General features: G+C 40.0%; 2 protein-coding genes across 2 annotated transcripts in view; both read left to right on the plus strand.

Moving 5' to 3' along the window:
• LOC138033716 (titin homolog) overlaps window positions 1-7433 on the plus strand; it is a 29947-nt gene extending 22514 nt beyond the window's left edge. Inside the window, 3 exon segments of the mRNA XM_068881519.1 lie at window positions 2624-2776; window positions 3194-3235; window positions 4871-7433. Of these exon segments, the coding sequence (XP_068737620.1) occupies window positions 2624-2776; window positions 3194-3235; window positions 4871-5071 (396 nt within the window). The 3' untranslated portion in view covers window positions 5072-7433.
• A 2174-nt stretch (window positions 7434-9607) lies between these two features.
• The window catches only part of LOC138033724 (trichohyalin-like), a 13469-nt gene continuing 3658 nt past the window's right edge, over window positions 9608-19418 (plus strand). The window contains exons 1-3 of the mRNA XM_068881528.1: window positions 9608-17743; window positions 18523-18726; window positions 19314-19418. The exon at window positions 19314-19418 is cut by the window's right edge and continues 319 nt beyond it. Of these exons, the coding sequence (XP_068737629.1) occupies window positions 9608-17743; window positions 18523-18726; window positions 19314-19418 (8445 nt within the window). The remainder of the gene's footprint in view (window positions 17744-18522; window positions 18727-19313) is intronic.

Consider the following 19418-nt stretch of genomic DNA (forward strand, 5'->3'; position numbering starts at 1 on the left):
GAGCTTTCCATGTACTGCCATGGCTTTCTAATGTTTAGCAATGAGGGTTTTTGGGTTAATCGAAATCCACAGTTTGTCAATAAGTATTTACATTTTCGGATCGTCGGACATTCGCTTTATAAGGGACCAGGCAGTTGATTTGACGCATATATATCCCAAACACTATCAACCGGCTATTCATGACATCACATAATGGTTTTGCGTGTCATTAGAGTGGACGGAAAATTATGAACCAATCCAAGTCTGCTAATTTGCATTGTGATCACAAGTTATAATCTTGGGTAGTTGTACAGGGTCCGATATGAGTCTTTGCTTGTGGTGAAGTGTAAATCCGAGGGAACAATCAAGCCCTGTTGCCATACTTACAGCAGATACCTATCAATGGAGGATTTAAAGGGACACTGTCACGGCCTGCGCATGCTCGTTAGGTCAATCAAAATTAGAAAACGTTACGCGGCCCGATGTTTTCAAGATGGGAGAGGCGGAGACAATAATGGCGGCCACTGTCGCATGCAGAATTTTAAGCTCTCAGCTCACAAATAATGATTCGGTCTCTTCAAGAAAGCAAAGAAAAGCAGTCAAAATACCAATACAACGTCTACAATGAAGAGAAATTTTTAAGACGTGAATTCATGAGAAATTCGACGTATGGTGTAATCGAAGTGTAAGCCGTTTAAGCCGTGTAAGTAACAAGGATCGAAGCCCATCTTCTTGGTTCATTTCTAGATAGTCGCTTAAATGTCAGAGACCACCACATCATCGTTTGTTAATAAACTTTTACTATCTTCGCTCTAAAATGTGTATTTGAATATACACTGATGCACTGGTTGTGTTTATTTGTTGCACGAAATAAAACATGCAATTTCTTTCAGCTTTGAAATGGCATTTTAACCTTGATCATATGTTTGGGTATATCACAGAGAAAAAAATATTTTTGTGTGAGCGTTTGTACGGCTGACAGTGTTTCCGGTTACACTTCACTGAATTCTGCATGATATGTGCGTTTGCTTTTATCTCTTGGACTCCAAATAATTGATAAATATGCATTTCATTGTTTTTCAGAAGCCGTATTAAGTCTAAAAAGCAAAAAAATTGAACGTCTGTTAAATCTCTGGATTTGAGAAATACTGCGCGTGTCTACTCAGATGTTTACAAATATCAGCAATCAGTAACCTGAGGTTCCTCTAAGCTAACGATATGGGCAAATTTTGATCCAATCCAACTCAAATTCAATGCTCCTCGAAGCAAAAATTTGACAGCGGGTTATATGGATTGATGAACTGAAGAAAATACAGACTGCACAGCAGTTAACAATCAGCAAATATTGCGAAAACAACTTTAACCTCATACGTTACATGTAGAGTCTAGATGTAGCTTTTCAAACGCGGTCTGTCATTGGAGAAGGAAAGAATAGATGCTGGAACAGAAAGACAGACCCATCCTTGGTTCGTCATTGGAGAACGGAAAAAAAAGATGCTACAACAGAAAAAAATGCACCTAGCCCTGATAACAAAAGACGTTACAGGTAGTAGGGACCAATGAAAATAGCAGTCCGGAATATCTACAGGGTTACTCCTCCGTTAAGCGTATTAGTGAAGAATCATTAGTTGCAGACTGGCTGCAATTCATCGATATTGTTAAATTATTTATTATATAATTATTTATTCATTTATTTAGTTGTTACTATACACATGTGAGAAGTAATTTTCCATTTGTTCTGTAATCTCCCTTAATAAGGTGTGTGAAAGTAAATAATTCAGTTAAATACGTATTTTCAATAAATAAATGGTGATCTCCCAACTAGTTTAGCTTTTTAGTTATTTTGAGAGACCAGCTATTGTTTTTAGTTTTAATTCACATATTTCTTATTTAGCTAGCTAGTTACCTTTACAGTACAGATAAACCTTGTTCTTGTTGTTGGACATCTGTGCGTATCGTTGACGGAATTAAAATTAGAACTAATGTTTTGAAAGACACTTGGTCTTTTCAAGATAATTCTTTTTCAGGTGCACAGATCATTAGACCAATTATTTTAAGAGAAGAGGTTATTGAATAGTGAGGTCACTTGCCTGCAGATTTGCTGTTGAAAATCTCTCTGCTCGGTGGAGCTGATTTTAAATTTTTAAAACCAGCTGTAATCTACAAACAACACATTCACTTCCCAAGAGTCGTTTTTCCCAAGGTTTACTGTCTCTACTGTCGTGGGACTTTATTTGAAAAGGAATCTATTTTTGCAAAGAAGGTTTTACAGATATTCGGAATAATTAACGGTAATGGCCTTGTGGCAAGCAACCCTGCCAAAGTTTTATCACTGACAAGAATTTTAGTGGGAATACAAAACTTTCGAGGGACTCCGAACGCGTTATTAAAATTCCTTTGTGACAGTGCTGCAACCTTGGACAAATAAGACAGGAAATTTCTTACCCACCCCCCCCCCCCCCCCAACTCAAGGATAGGAAAATGGCGCGTTTTGACTTTTGCGCGGCTTCATCCTTGATTTGGGGGGGCGGGGGGGATGGGGGTTTGCTGTTCCATTTTATTCTGTCAAAGATTGTGGATGCAGTTCCCAGAACCAACATTTCATTTGATACCTAAGGAAAATGTGGCTTCATTTCTCCTCCAGGACCCTCAAGACTCACCAAGAGGACTAAGGTCTGAAAACACGCTCCTCAGAAATGACAACCATCGGTTAGAGTTAGAAGTGAGTGAGTTAACAAGCAAACTCGAATCTTTGGAGTCCAGATTTCACGATATGATGTCTACGGAAAAGATGAAGGTATCAAAAGAGACGTACTTTTGAAAAAAGCAACTGTTGTCTTTTATAGGAAGTATAGTAAAGGTAAGTCTGCTACGAGCCTAGAAGGCCCATCAGGCCGGCGCTTATTTCCAGTTTCTGTAGCATGAAGCGACTAGGAGTATTTCTACTCCCCCCTGGATGTGATATCAGCCCATCGCAGGGTTACCCCCAGCATTAGATTCGCCGATACTTATTTATACGCCTGGGTGGAGAGAGGCACCGTGAGAGTAAAGTGTCTTTCCCAAGAACACAACACGATGTCCTCGGCCAGGACCCGAACTTGGACCACTCGATCCAGAGTCGAGCACTTTAACCATGAGGCCACCGCGCCTCCCACTTATCAAATGAGACGTACTTTTCAAAAAAGCACCTGTTGTCTTTTCAATTACCTTACAGGCTGAAAGAATGAAACGAATTCAGGCCAAAATGCCTAAGAAGGTAAGGAAGACTTCACCAGGACGGAGATAAATCTCTCGTCGCAAGGGTTTAAATAGATATTACTAACAAGAAATTGTTGGAAGTCAAATGTAGTTCAAATGCGATGGATTGAATCAAGATCCAGATACTGCCAGTTCTGGTTTTAGGACTGGCTGGATACGTCGTTTCATTAATAACTGCGGAATGGGTTATTTAAGGGTGATTGTGATACTGGAAAGAAGGCGATTGCTACTAAAAGGTTTCGAACCTATGGCCACAACTCACAGCTACTTTGGATGCTCCCCACTGAGCTTCAGGAGACTCGTCAAGTTCAGCCGGCAAACTAAGTTCAATTGACAGTTGTCCTTACTGTTAGGACTAGGGACGTTACGAAAGGACGACGACATCAAGGAGAACGTTGTCTAAAAATAATATTTCTCGTTATTATAATAACTTCGTGTCGTTCGGAATGAAAAGTGTTTTATCAACATTGTGGGAGTAAAATTGGCATGAACGGTGTGGTTGGTTGGGAAGAAAATTAAAAATATTTTGTCAGGTTCTCACGTTCTCTCCACAACTTCAAAATTAGTCAATTCATGTCGCTGTCAGGACGAGGACGGCAAATAAATGTACCAAAAACGCAAAACACACGTGCAGGGCACGTGCAGGGCTTGCACAGCCCATTGTTTTGTCGCGTTCTTGTCCTTAAGCAAGGATGACGACGACGGCTACGAAAACATGACATAACAACAGGTTTAATTAGCAAAAACAATAGGTCTGGCCGCCCTGCACGTGCGTTGTACATTTTGATACATTTCTTTGTCGTTCTCGTCTTGACCACAACGGTAAATGATCAAATTTGAGGTCCTGTGGAGGACGAGACCACCTGACAATGAATTTCAAACCTTCTCCCTAAATGTCCACACCATTCGCACCAATTTTCTTCTTGGACTGTGTAATAACACGTTCCAAGCCGAGCGACTTGGTGAAATCGCAAAATTAGTAAGTGTAATCAAATGGCGACAAGTGAAATTAGGAAGTAATTTCACTCGCGTTTTGTCAAAATTCTGATAATTATCAGAATTTTGACAAAACGCAAGTGAAATTATTTCCTAATTTCACGAGAAAACCATTTGATTACCTTTTAATGTCGTGGGTGACAAATTACGCTCACAACCGTAATTGTAAAATCGCTCGAGTACTTTATCCAACTGCTCGGGAAGAATCATCTCCAGGTTTTTCTCAAGGCTATTTTCGTCACACAAGTTCTCAAAAACTCTCACCCAGTTAATTGTTCTCTTTCATGTATTTAAATTTTCTGCCGCTTCTTTTAATTTCGTAACTTCTTCAATCTAGACGCCATCTTGGCTCTGATCGAGATACAAGAGATGTTACCGTGGCAATTTTGTAATTCACATGTGAAATTATAAATTAACGCTGAAATTTCGCTCCTTAATTAAGGAGTAATTTGTCACCCATGATATTATTACAGTAATGGGAGATAATATTTTTAGAAAACGTTCTCGTAGACCTCTAGACGTAGGTCTCTAATGTCCCTACTAATACTGCGTGGCCCTCACGCAAATATATAGAGAGAGTGCACACGCAATGACTTGTTCCTTATTAGCTTGGCACTTTTTTTCCACTGTATTGCAGGTCACGTTCTCTGACGAAGTAGAGGCACGGACCATGGATTCTACAGTAGAAATCCACAATGAGACAATGTTGCAGAAGTTGCGAGAAAGAGAAAGCCAAATCAAACAACTCTTGGAAGCAAAACAATTTTATGAAGAAGTTTTGTCTGAACTCTGTGAGGAAGCCGGATTCTTTGAACTCGATCAAGATGTTGTTATTTAGGATACTAAAATCATGCATACATTCCTAATATGAAAGTAGCTCCATCTCCCGTCCTCTCCGCTCGAAGGGAACTAAAATAGGCTCATTAAATGATTGACAATCTCTGCTCGGCTTTTCAGGGTTGTTAATGTGTGTTTTTGGAATCACGCGACTCAGACGAAGAAATAGCTACAACTATCTTTAACTTTGCTGATATATTTGCCATCTCATCATTTAGTACTAATAAGAGTGGATAGGCAGAAATTAACGAAAAAAAATAACACGAACTATTTTATAACATGATATTATTTAGTGCAATGATTAATCTAACTCATTTACAGTTGCCACTGAATATAAAGCAAAACAACATATAGGAAAAATGAAATTCAAATAGGAAAAGTTGTAAGTGAGACTGTTGTAAATTGGGCTTTTTTTAAAGTTTATGTTTGTCATTGTTGAATTTACTGCTATTTAGTTGTTCATTTGCTTAGAATGTCGACTCGTACTCTTCCTCTAAATACAGAGGATGAGACGTTTCCTACTTCTTCCGGCAAGTGGTGATAGGCGGCAGCAACTGAACTAGGGTTTCGCAAATCTTTCCAGTTATTTATTACAGTTTACACACATTTCAACATAAGACCATTATTTTGAAAATATTAATATTGATTGAAAAGATAGACTAAGAGTCTATGATTCTATTGCTGTAAACAAATCAATGAGCCTTTTCGGCTTTAAAATGAAAAATGACGTAGATTAGAAGGTGGTAAAACACTTTAAAGGTATTATAGCAGAGTACTTTTTATTTATAGTTATCTTCATATCAGCGTGTATAATTTCTAACGGGTTCATGATGAAAAAGAAAAGGTTTTTACTATCTTGTTGCCCTCTGGTACAGAAAAAAGCTAGCAACCACCGTTCCATTGCTGCAATAACAAGGTATACCGAGAGGATTAAAAATGAATCAAAATATAATGAACAAATTAAAACGCCCAAACTAACCAGTTAGGTCCCATTTTGAATGAATGGACCACAAGTCTTAAATTAATCGTTTTGAGTTTAGCTTATGTATCTTTGTCTGTCACTTGATTTGTTCTTCCAAAAGAAGAGAAATAATTTTGAAACACTTGAATAAGAACTGAAAACCACACGGCTGAGATTCAAAGTTTAAGTTATTTTAAGAACATACGATTGCTTGCTTCCTTTAGCTTCTCGGGCTTCGAAGGAAAGCTAGAAGGTCAGGTGGAGTGTTCGAAAGTTGGATAGAAAACATAAAGCGACCTCAACAACAAACATTCATAGCCATATATGCCGATAACCGCCATAAAGGGGCACATAAAAGGGAGAAAGATCTACCTGCAAGTACTTCCTTATACAATATTTTCCCAAAAACATATCAAATTCAGAGATAGTAAACGACTAAATCCGGCCAGATTCATGAAATCTTAAAAAATGTCTGATTTATTCCATCAATATTTTATCTACAAAAGCCATATGATAACCACCATGAAACACAAATCCCAAGCACGTAATCTATAGCAGGCATGCGTTGTCACCCTTTTTCTGGACAGTTTCTCATACCTGCCAACCCCCAGAGTACAAAAATCTGGAGACGTCTAGAAATCTTTGCATTCGCTGTTTTCATAAATCCCCTCATACAGTTCATTTTGGGGGGTTATTTGCATTAAAACAATGGATATCCAGTTCACTGGAGCATGAGACAGTCCCAAGACTAAATGATTTGTATTGTTTTTATGCAAAGAACCTCCCAAAACGTATTGAATTATGGGAATGAGAAAGTAGCGAATTGTAAAAATGTCATTTTCGACAATATCTGAATACCCTCCGAAAATAATCCGAAGGCCTTCCGAATGTTCCGGACGTCTCTCGGTTAGAACAGCATTTTATTGTTTCTATAACCGCGCTAACTTTCTACTATGTATTGTCCAATTTGATTGATTGATTTCTGACCAATTACGATTTTCGTTAAATTTAGGTCAATTTGATGCCTCTGTTTTACATTTTCCGATCGATAACAGCTGAAATAAGAGCACTAAATCCTCTTCTTGTTTTATTTTTCTTTTTGATATCTGGAAAATAGCGAAATTAATGAAAATCTTTTGAAAAAGGACACGGTAGGTATTTCCTGGGAGATTTGGTGCTCTAACCGGGAGACCGGGAGATTTGATGAAAAACTTGGAGACTCCCTGGAAAACCGGGAGAGTTGGCAGGTATATTTTCTTTATATCTTTTTTAGCAATCGGGTTGAATTTCCACCTGGAAAATGCAGTTAAGTCTCGGATTTGTGGCGGGATACTGCGCAATGTTATAAATAAATAAAACAAATAAAATAAATAAAATAAATAAAAGAAGTTTAAGTCCACCATCATCGTAGTTAATATGAATTGCAATGTGGTTACAATTGTGCAACTATAAACATTACATAAAGTTGATCAAAGAGGGACTGGGTTACAATAGGTTTCATAATAAAATTACAAATAAATTTATTCTTGTACAAGATAAAATATGAGTATATATATAGGCTAAAAATCTAATGATTGTTAAAAGCTAAGCTAGTACCTGGGAAAAAACGCAATCTTTCTGTCCTGCATTTAGGTGCTATATATTTGTTAGCGCCTCTCGTTTGATAGTGGTGCATGTGCTGACTTTTCATTGGGAGATGTTTTACAAGAGGTCCTCCTCTTGAAATCTTTTCAAGAGTTTTAACACAAAGTTCACTACGTCTTTCGTCTGATGTTCTTAAGTTTAAAAACTGAAGAGCTTCTGAGTAAGAAAACGCTGGAACTATGATTTTAAGAGCACGTTTCTGTATGCGTTCTAATTCCTGTGAGAGGTAGGAGGGTAGAGCGTGGTGCCATACAACACAGCAATATTCTAGTAAAGATCGTATCAAGGCAGTATAGATAGTAATTAGATCATTAATCTCAACGCCCCCTCGACGAAGTACTCGGAGTATGTGAAGGCGCTTAGAGGCCTTGGTGACAATAGATTCAATGTGATTGTTCCATTTTAAATTATTCTGGATCACCAGACCAAGTACTCTATGTGAAGTTACAAGCTCTAATTGTTGATCATCGATCTTCAAATGAGGGAATTCTATGGGATCCTTTAGGAAGCAAATCCGCATTTCTTTGCACTTTTTAGCGTTGAGTTTCATCCAGTTACTGGAGCTCCAAGAGGCGACGGTATTGAGACTGGTTTGGATGATTGAGTTGCTGTTCCTTACAAGCCCTTCGGACAACGATACATCATCAACATACTTCCAAGTACAGGATTCGGGATCTGGCATTACCTCTGTATATCTAGCTTGTACCTCATGCTCGTTTTTATCAAAAGACAAAAAATGAAACAGGTTAATCTTTTCAAATTTTCTGTGAAATAACGCATTAAAAAATAAACGATGCGATTTCCCTTGGTGTTCCTGCCTCACCAAAAATCCGATTTTAAACGTAAATGCTTCAACGATACTAGGCCTGCACAAGGAATCCTGTGCATTATGTTTTGCTAATTATAGTGAAAAGTATGAAATATAACATGAAAGGTACTGCAGGTACTGGACAAGATTAACTAAGCAGAGATATCTTTTGGCAAGAAGAGCTCAAATTCAGATTTTGACTGGGAGGCCTATATTAAAGCTATGGCGTCAGGTACAGTCTCTGTTTGCTCCTTGCCTATAGTGGTAAATCTGCCCGGTTTCAAATTGAAATAGATCCAAGCCATTAAATCAAATGTTATTGACATAAAACAATGTGGGCTATCTACCTGCTTCAGTTTATAAACCAAAGGAAGACTCAAATTAGAGACGCTATTGCATAATTCATTTAACCTCAAAAGTGAAAGAAGGTTACAGACGAGTCGATAATTCCATGGCAAATCAAGAAAATGAAATGTTAAAGATCTACTCAAAAACACCCAAATACATACATAAATATTCCAAATAGCAAAGATACCGTACTCTCATAAACAAATGGTCATTGCGTTATTTGTTGCCTGAACAATTTTCGGCAGATTTATGTGATTTATCATATATTTTTAAACTCGAAGTTGCCTTGAACCAGCGTTTATACACTTACCTGGAGCATTCTTTATTTTTACCGAGTGGGTGCTTCGTTGATTTGAAGAAGGATGCAATTAACAGATAGCCGGGATTTGATTAGATGGATTTATCTGACCGCACTGTAACGTATTAAAATGATGTATGTGGCAAACAGTCTTGACCGCAACAGTGGTGGGCCTTCTTTATTCCTAACAGGCCTTCTAACAAAAGCGCGTCGGACGTTTGAGACCACAATTAAGCTTTATGCTAAAGTGAATAACAAGAAAAGATAAGAGTAGAAATAATACCTGTTTAAGCTAAAAAATATCCGTTGCTGTGCGCACACTCAAGAATAGATCTGATTCTTTGTTTGCAGTAAATGTTTTACCAGGGGGGAAAATGACAGACAAGAAATTGTAGGTGACTCAACAGCCAAGCTAAAGAAGTAAATATAGATCGGAAAGTTGAGACAAGGACAAACTTCAAAGGAGTTGTCACAGCAAATGGAGGGACAACTATTGGAGGCTCAGTTCGAAATACAAAATGGCGGACATGTTGAGATGACATCTGAATCCCTGGTAGCAAACATGGGTTCTCAAGTACAGATGCAAATGGCAAACAACGAGCAGGTTGGCTCTTTTGAAATGAGCGGTGATGGCATAATAATGATGATGCAGTCAGATGAAAATGTAGAGCAACAGTCTTACTTTCAAGGTGGAACATCCGTGCAAATAAATTCCCAGGAACTAAACATTGACTCGCAATTGGATGGCTTCGCTCGAATGGCTGAAGGACAGCAATTCATCCCCGATGGAGATTCTCTACAGACTGAAGAAATGCAAGGGCAAAACATGGGAATGACAGAGCTGTCTATGAAAGGGTTAGCCCAATTCGATGAAAAATTCATTTGCTCCAATAATCAAGGGCTTCAGATTAGTGAGATGACAGTTCAGGAGACTGGATTTGTTGAGGGCGGTGAAATTCAAATGAGTGGAATGTCGATAGAGGAGATGGGTTTTATTGGAGAAGGGAAAATCGAAGGAGAAATGTCACTTGAAATGAACGGGGCGCAAATGGAAATGCAGGAAATGTCCATGCCAGAGATGTCCTTAGAGAGTCAAAGTCGAGAGATCAGCTTTGTGGAAGGAGGAACCCTGCAAGAAAGCGAGATGGCAATTCAGCAGGTAGGATCTCTCGAAGGAGGTGAAATTGGAGTAAAGGATATGACAATGACGGGTGAGATGGTAATGGCAGAAATGTCCCTTGAAATGGGCAGATCACAAATGCGGAGTAACGAAGCGCGAATCCAACAGTTGCCACTAGAACTGCAAAGTCATGGTATCTCATTGGTGGGAGAAGGTGAAGTTCAAGATGGCGAACCAACTTTTGAGACCAGGGGATTTGTGGAATGGGAAGGAGTTCAGACAAGTGAAATGTCAATATCAGAATTAACCTGTGAGATGAGTGGACAAGAAATGCAGATACAGGAAATGACTATGCAGGGAATTCCTCTGGAAGGAGGAGAATACCTCATAAACGAGACAATAATCCAGGAAGTGGGAGTTGTGGAGGGAGCAGAGATTCAGATGAGTGGAGAAGAAATGATTAGGCAGGGAATTCCTTTGGAAGGAGGAGAATCTCTTATAAGCGAGATAACAATCCAGGAGGTGGGAGTCATGCAAGGCGCAGAGATTCAGATAAGTGAAATGTCAATGTCAGAGTTAACCTGTGAGATGAGTGGACAAGAAATGCAGATACAGGAAATGACTATGCAGGGAATTCCTCTGGAAGGAGGAGAATACCTCGTAAACGAGACAATAATCCAGGAAGTGGGAGTTGTGGAGGGAGCAGAGACTCAGATGAGTGAAATGTCAATCCCACAGTTAACCTGTGAGATGGGTGGAGAAGAAATGATTAGGGAGGGAATTCCCTTGGAAGGAGGAGAATCTGTCATAAGCGAGACAACAATCCAGGAAGTGGGAGTTGTAGAGGGAGCAGAGATTCAGATAAGTGAACTGTCAATGTCAGATTTAACCTGTGAGATGAGTGGACAAGAAATGCAGATACAGGAAATGACTATGCAGGGAATTCCTCTGGAAGGAGGAGAGTGCCTCATAAACGATACAATAATCCAGGAAGTGGGAGTTGTGGAGAACGCAGAAATTCAGATGAGTGAAATGTCAATCTCACAGTTAACCTATGAGATGAGTGGAGAAGAAATGATTAGGGAGGGAATTCCTTTGGAAGGAGGAGAATCTGTCATAAGCGAGACAACAATCCAGGAAGTGGGAGTTGTAGAGGGAGCAGAGATTCAGATAACTGAAATATCAATATCAGAGTTAACCTGTGAGATGAGTGGAGACGAAATGCAGATACAGGAAATGACTATGCAGGGAATTCCTCTGGAAGGAGGGGACTATCTCATAAGCGACACAATAATCCAGGAAGTGGGAGTTGTGGAGGGAGCAGAAATTCAGATGAGTGAAATGTCAATGTCAGAGTTAACCTGTGAGATGAGTGGACAAGAAATGCAGTTACAGGAAATGACTCTGCAAGGGATTACTCTGGAAGGAGGAGAATATCTCATGAGCGACACAACAATCCATGAAGTAGGAGGTATGGAGAGCGCAGAAATTAAGATGAGTGAAATGTCAATGTCAGAGTTAACCTGTGAGATGAGTGGACACGAAGTGCAAATACAAGAAATCACTATGCAGGGAATTCCACAGGAAGGAGGAGAAAATCTCATAATCGAGACCACAACACAGGAAAGAGGATTTATGGACGAAGACCAAACTCTGATGAGTGAAGTGTCACGGTCAGAGATGACTCTTGGAACTGGAGGCCTGGAAATGCAGTTACAGGAATTGTCTATACAGGAAATACTCTCGGAAGAGGCAATTGAGCAGGAACTGTCTGTACAGGATATAACCCTGCAAGACGGAGAGCACATGCTTGAGACCATGATCCAGCAGGTTGGATTTTTGGGAGGAGACGAAATGCAGGCAACAGAAATTTCGATGTCTGAAACGATGCTACAAGTAGGTGGCCAAGAAATAATTTCGCAAGAGTTGTCTGAAGAACAACTTCCATCGGAAATGCCACAACTTCAGCTGATCAAATCGACGGCAATTGAGGAGGAAGGATTTGAGGAAGTAAAGGAAAAACAGTTAATTGAAACGCAGATGTCAGAGATGGTTCTTGAAATTGGTGGCCAAGAATTGCATATAATGTCAGATTCTATAGAGGAGGTCCCACTGGAAGAAGGAGATCACGTGATTCAGGAGGTGAAATTTGGGGAAGGAGGAGAAATCGAGATAAAAGAAATGTTGGCGTCTGAAATGACACTAGAGATGAGTGGCCAAGAGATGCAGACGCAGGACGTGTCTACACAGGAAATCCCATCTGAAATTCAACTGACGACTATCCAAGAAACGTACATGCAAGGCACATCAACGCAAGATTTGCCAGTGGAAACGCAAGAGAATGTCATGCAAGAAATGATAGTGCAAGAAAACCCACTGAAAATGCAGGAATCGAATTTACAAGACACTACTATTCAAGTGGCCTTGCAAGAAAGGCCATTAAAAGAAATGCAACTGGAAATACAAGAACTGTGCATGCTGGAAATCAAAGAGTCGGCTGTTTTGGAGGGAGGGGAGATACAATTGAACGAAACAACAGTTCAGAAAATGCCATCAAAATCACAACAAACTGAAGTAAGCGAGATAGCTTCTCAAGAGTTAACTTTAACAAGATTGCCAATGGACATGAGCGAGCAGTCTACAAAAGAAATAGAGAAACAAGAAATTCCACTGGTGATTGGAAAAGAAGAGACCGGTGGCTCTAAAACTGAAATGGAAATACAAGTGATCCCGATAAACAAGAACGCTCAGGTGTTACAGGCTGAGAAAGTTGAGATTTTAGATGCCCAGGGTAATGAAATACCTTCAGAAAAAGATACACAATCAGATGTCACTCGTAGAGAAAAGAACGTAATGGAGTCACTGACTGTGAAGACTTGTGAAATAGAAGAAGTTCTCGAAGAAACTCTGCCTCTAAAAAGTTTTTCCAAGGCACGAGAAGTGCGATTGCAAGCAAACGCTGCTAATGAACCGCCATTTCCTTCGGCAGAGGACAACACTCTGGAACAAGAAGAATTTGCGCCGCCTACATGGAGTATGGAACAAATCGGTGTTGTAGAACGTACACCACACGGATCAGAGAAGGAAACAAAATATGTTATTGAAACATCTTTGGTCCAAGGCACTGAATGGAGCCTTAAGGAGCAGGAAAAGGGTACAGCACAAAAGGCACTTCCACCTGCCATGGACACTGGACTAGTCTTTACGATCAAAGCGGAGTCAAACGAGTCTGAGCGAGCAAAGGGAATTGCCACTGAAAGTGGAACTTGCAACCATGAAATACTGATTGAACAATTCCTGGAGAGAATCAGCCGCCTAGAAAAAGATAAAGAATGTCTTGAAGAACGTTACGATGAACTTCGACAGAAGACAAAAACGGATCTAATATATCCGGAGGAACGATACACCACGCGTGACGGAGATCATGACCACTCTTGTAATGTCGTAAACGACTACAGCAGTAATATGGAGTACATCACAAGCCCACGTGATGAGTTGAGTAGTATGTGTGGCCATTTTCTCTGCCATAATTGTTCTGTTCATGATACAAGGGAGAGTATAAGGATCTCAAACCAAATGTTAGATGATTATGAATATTATAAGACAGAGTGCGAGCAGATAAAACGCGAAAAGGAACGTTTAAAGATGGCTTACGAAAGTGAAAAAAGACAAAAGGAAGAATTAGAGAGAAATTACCGTAATGAAACCGAAGAGAAAATTTACCTGGAGGAAAGGTACCAAGAGATACTAAGCAGCATAAGCAGATTTGATGAAACCATTCGTTCACTGAGAGGAGACAATGAGCTACTTCAAAAGAATCTTACTGACTGGGTGAATTCATGGACAACAACTCCGACTGTTGAGGTAAGTCGCGTTGTCCAAGGAAATGCATGTGACATTGAGGAATACAGAAGAAGCATACAAGCATTAGAAAAGGAGAATAGCGAATTCAGGACAATTCTCGAAGTTTTGAGCAAGAAAAACGAAAGCGAAGAAAGTTTGAAGACCATTGAACTTGGGCTGGCCAGGGAGAACGACTTTGTTGAGCTAAAGAGGGAAAGGATAAGATTAGAAAGCGGCATGAAAGAAATGAAACGAACAAACCATCATCAGCAAGAGAAAATAGAAGAGATTAAGCGAGAATCAACGACAGAGATAGCTCGCCTGAAAGAAAAACAACGAAAAATGGAGAAATTGTTAAAGGAGCGTGAAAGAATCGTACAAGAAAAGGATGAGGAGATCTTCAATATGAAGAAGCAACATTTAGGCGAAATTCAAGCTATGCAACTTCAAAATGAGCTGTCAAAGGAAATGTTTGCAAAGAATCAAATCAAAGACTTACAAGCGAAGGTAATGCGGCTAGAAGAAGAAAGGGAAAGACTACGAGGAGAGATGAAAACTACAGCTGTCACTGGTAGGGATCGATATTCTGGATTAGATACAGACCAAGATATTGAAGTGGCTCGTGAAAGATATGAAGAAGAACGACGTAGTAAGAACAGACTTGCTAGTGATATGAAATGTTTATTAAGCGACATCATGGATCTGAAGGAAAGAAACTTAAGGCTTCAGGAAGATTTCAATAGAGAACGAATGGAAATTAAAGCGATGATTGAAAAGCAAGCAAATGAGATTACACACGAATATGTTATGCAAATAAGCAAACTACAGAGGTCACTGATTGAGGAAACCAAACGAAGGCAAGAGGCTGAAGCTGGAGGCCTTGAACTTTTAAGGAACCAAGGTAATAGCACCTCCCTCAGTAGTGGTCAAAAGGGAAAGAGCGCAAAATCTGGTTGGAGTGGCAGTGAAATACAACAAGAATTGAGCAACGAGATTCAGCGAAGAGAATCTTTGGAGATTGAAAATAAAAAACTGTTATACAAAATAAATGATATTCTATCAGGAGAAGGAGACGATGTTAACAAAGCTTTTGACAATGCGAACCTCGAGCGGACATTTCTGAATCGAAATGAAAGGCGTTTGACGTCATCAGGTAGTAAAGACAGCAAAGAACAGCAAAAGGCATTACACGACGAAATCGAGGATCTCCATGACAAATTAGAGGACATGAAGAAAGTCGCCAAAAGAAGCAAAGATTTGAAAAGGAAAAATGAAGATCTTGAAGAAGAGGTTAGCCATCTGACTCGAAAAAAAGATGAGCTTTTGGCATGTCAAAGAAACCTAACACGAGAGGTGGATCATTTGTCACGTGCCTTGGAGGAGGTGGAGAAGCGAAATAGAAGCCTTTCAGATGAAACCGAACGCTTAACACGAAGAATAAAAGATATTGAAGACTCCTTCAAGCAAGAAAAGATTTCTCTTGAAAGAAGTTACGAAAATGAAAAAGCGCGAGCCGTTGAAAAGTCAAAACAGGCTCTTGAGGACAAACTACAGATTGAAAGGGACACCACAAAAGCACTAGAGGAGAAAATTCTACTTTTAGAAGAACGTGGCTTGGTCAACGCCAAGGGCGGCGGAACAAATCTGCCTTCATATTCGATAACCAGTGATTCATACAAATTTTCCGGCAATTCAAATAATCAGGAAAGACAACCCCAAAACCAAAACAAAAAACTTAAACAGGAAATACAAAGGCTGGAAGCAGTTTTACAAGATGTCAATAAAAAGCATGCGGACGAACTCAGAAATCAAAGAATGTCCAATGAATTTCAAAGGGAAAAACAATCCTTCAAGCATCACTTTGAAAACGCACACACTGATTCTCAAAGACATAGTGATGTTGAGGATAATTTTCAAGAAAGGACGTCTGAAGGAGGCAGGGATGTGTTGCACAGAGACTCTGTTCGGCTGTCAGCACTTGCGAGAGGACCAGAGGATGTTAGTAAAATGTCGACCATTCAACGTGAACATACCCATACCGACACAGACGAAGTGTTTTTAAGCAATTCAGGCAATCCATCGCTCTTTTTCAGGGAAACAGACATTGTCCTTCAAACCACACCAATTCAGCGTGAATCTACTTTAACGGGATCTGGAGACGCGTTTTTGAGTGTTTCAAGTGCACAACCGTTTGAAAGGCTGGATGCTGATCGACTACATCAAATTCCGGTCGAAACCAATTTTATGGAGGCTGGCCAAAGTTTTTCCAGCATTTCAGGCGGGCAAGTCGCATTTACGAGAGAGTCAAGAAACCCTATTCAAATGACACCAATTCAGCGTCAATCCAATTTTACCGAGTCCAAAACCTACAGACAGCCTTCTGTTCAAAATGACTTCGAAAAGAAAGCTCAAGAGATGCAAAGAAATTTTAATGACGAGAAGAAGGATATTCTGAACCGAGCAACGAGAGACAAGGCAAAGTTAGAAGAAGAAGTAAGAGAGGCCAAGGAAAAGCTCACCAGTTACCGTCGTGTTCTTGAGGAGGAGATGGATGACTTAAAGCGAAAACATAGAAAAGAGGTAGACTTCCTTAATGATAAGCTACAGAAAGAAAATGGAAAACCAAGAGTGTGTACAAATGCTATTAGAGCCAAGAGGGGGTCATCGGGAACACACAGTGGCCATTTTTGGGCGGACGATATGGTTAAAGCAGGCACAGACGGCGGTATATTGACAGAGGAACTTGAAAAGCAAAAGATGGTCTTAACTTCAGAGTTTGAGAAAGAGAAAAGTCAGTTTGAGAATGAGAAAAAGAAACTCACTGAAACAATTCACGCCCTAAAAAATGAAATCAACACCCTCAGGAAAGAGAAGCGAGATTATAAACAGGAAATAGAAAAACTTACCCGAATACATAAAGTTGAAAAGGTGAGCCTTCTTCGGAGATCAGCAAGAGATAAAGATGACGAAATCTCCCGGATTAAAGAAGGCTACGAAGAAAGACTGTCCTCAGAACATAAAAGGTCAGATGCGATTATTGACGAACTAAGACGTAAAATGTCTTCCATGGAACGAAAAGTTAAGGAATTAGAATTGCAACTGAGAAATGAGAGAAAGAAGTACCAGGAAGAACAAATGACCTTCGAGAAAAGCCTCCTTCAAAGTCGAGAGGATTTGAAGATGACACTGGATATGGAGTACAGAAAAAAGCTAAGTGAAGAAAAGCTCAGATACGATGAAACTATCACAGGACTAACCAAGCAAATTTCCTGTTTGCAAGATCAAAGGAAACAAATTCAAGAAAAAATTTTAAGTAACGAGTTGTTGACAAATTCTCACTTAAGCACAAGGCAGTTATCAAGGACTAAAGTGATAATTCAAATGGAAGAAGAATTTTGGGAGCGGGCGTCTCAGGAGAGAAGAATGATGGAAGAAAAGATTAGCGACCTTCAACAAGAAGTTACCAAATTACAAAGGGAAAAGTGCGAGCTGAAGGAAACCATGGAAACTGAAAAACGGGAATTACAGGAAGATCTCGAAAAAATGCAAGAGGGCATGAGGCGAAAGCTGAGTAAAGCAAGAGACGAAATGGACAGACGAACGGAGGCCATGACCAAAGCAATGATGGAAAACAGAATTAAAGCTGTCCAGGTATGTCTTGCATCACTTTGCCTACCATTCCATTTTATTCGTCTGGTAGTTGTGGCGCAATGTTCTTAAAATTCGAAACAATGATAACTTGGCTGCGGTGTGTCTGTTATGTTCTCGATCAAGCGCTTGTGTGGTCTACCTCTCGGTCTCCTGCCCTCAACCTCCACTTCCCACGTCCTGTTCACCTCTTTCTCCTCACGCATTTTCTGCAAGTGACCATACCAGCGCAATTGTGCCAGCTGTACTCTGTCGGTGATGCTGTGAAGTCTCAATTCTCCCCTAATGTCGTCACTTTTTTTCTATCCCGTAGTGTCACCCCCATTATGCGTCGCAGCATCTTCATTTCTGTAGTCTCGAGCATTCTCTCCTCCTACCGTCTAAGTGTCCACACCTCCGCACCATATAGCATAACTGGTCTATTCACTGGTTCGTAGATTTTAACTTCCCTTTTAGGCCATGCCGCTTTTGTTCTTGCTCTCACTGCTTCCTCAGACCCTCCATCTTCACTTAGGTAATGCTAAGATACTTGAATACTTCTACTTGATTCAGCATTGTGTTGTTACAATACACAATCTTCACGTTCATTCGGTTCTTGCTGCTCGCCATTACCATGGTGTTGACCTTTAGCCCGTGTCTTGCCATTCCTTTCTGACCTTCCCGCCGCCACCTCAGCCAGTTCTGCTGCAGCTCTTCCTCACTCCTCTTCATTTTCCAAATCATTTACGTAATAATTTTTTTGCGATAAATATTCAAATTGAATTGGATTTCTCTTTTATTAGTCTAATTGCGAAGTATCTTCTCAACATTCACCACAGTGCGAGGTGAAGCAGTATAGAGATCACATCAGCAGCGTGGAGCAAAGAAACCTGACCCTCAAAGCAAAAAATGAGAGACTTGAACGAGAATTGAGAGTAATGGTCGACCGATTTCGGTGTCTGGAAAGTCGTAACAAAGACTTGGAAGCAGCTTCCAGAGAGGAGTGGGTAAGACCCGTACTGTTGCCAGTGAAATGACACAAGTTAACTTTAAAGCATCGTTAATCGCTTGAAAGAAGATCTTTATATGTGCTCCCACGCCTTTGCAATGATTTGAAAGAGTTTAACAGATCAATCTTATCTCTCAGTAGAAAACGTCCTTGACTCTGAATCTAAATGTAGGTGGGCTTCACACCTACTTCGATCCGAATGATTTCTTCGAGGGGGTTTCTTGACGCTGTTATGCTCATTAGAATTAATTGTTTATTTCTGTGTAACAGCCTTCGAGTTTCGTGCTATAGATATTTGAAACTACTTAAACACTTTTTAGGCTTTTCAGTCCGGTACTTTTATAGGTAGCGTTTTGAGTATTGATTTCATATAAGAGAGAGGTTGTTTTTGTCCAAAGAGTCATATGCCATTTTTACCGACTGCTTCTTAAACTGGGCCACGCCTGGGGGATTGTAAAAGACAAATTTAACCACGCATAAAGGACATTGTCACAGCCCAATTTTCCAAACGAAGCATTGAAATACCTTTAGACATAGTTCAGACTTCGTCTATTGTTCTCTACAGATCGCTATTTTATTTTACAGGGAGGAATCAGAGGCCACTTGCCACGCTCGAATATTGCGTATCAAGGAGAGGTAAATGCCAGGGAAGGCAACGATTTTTATGTGGGGTACAGCAGTGCTGGTCCA

This window comes from Montipora capricornis, chromosome 2 (assembly GCF_036669925.1).
Source record: "Montipora capricornis isolate CH-2021 chromosome 2, ASM3666992v2, whole genome shotgun sequence".
Lineage (NCBI taxonomy): Eukaryota > Metazoa > Cnidaria > Anthozoa > Scleractinia > Acroporidae > Montipora > Montipora capricornis.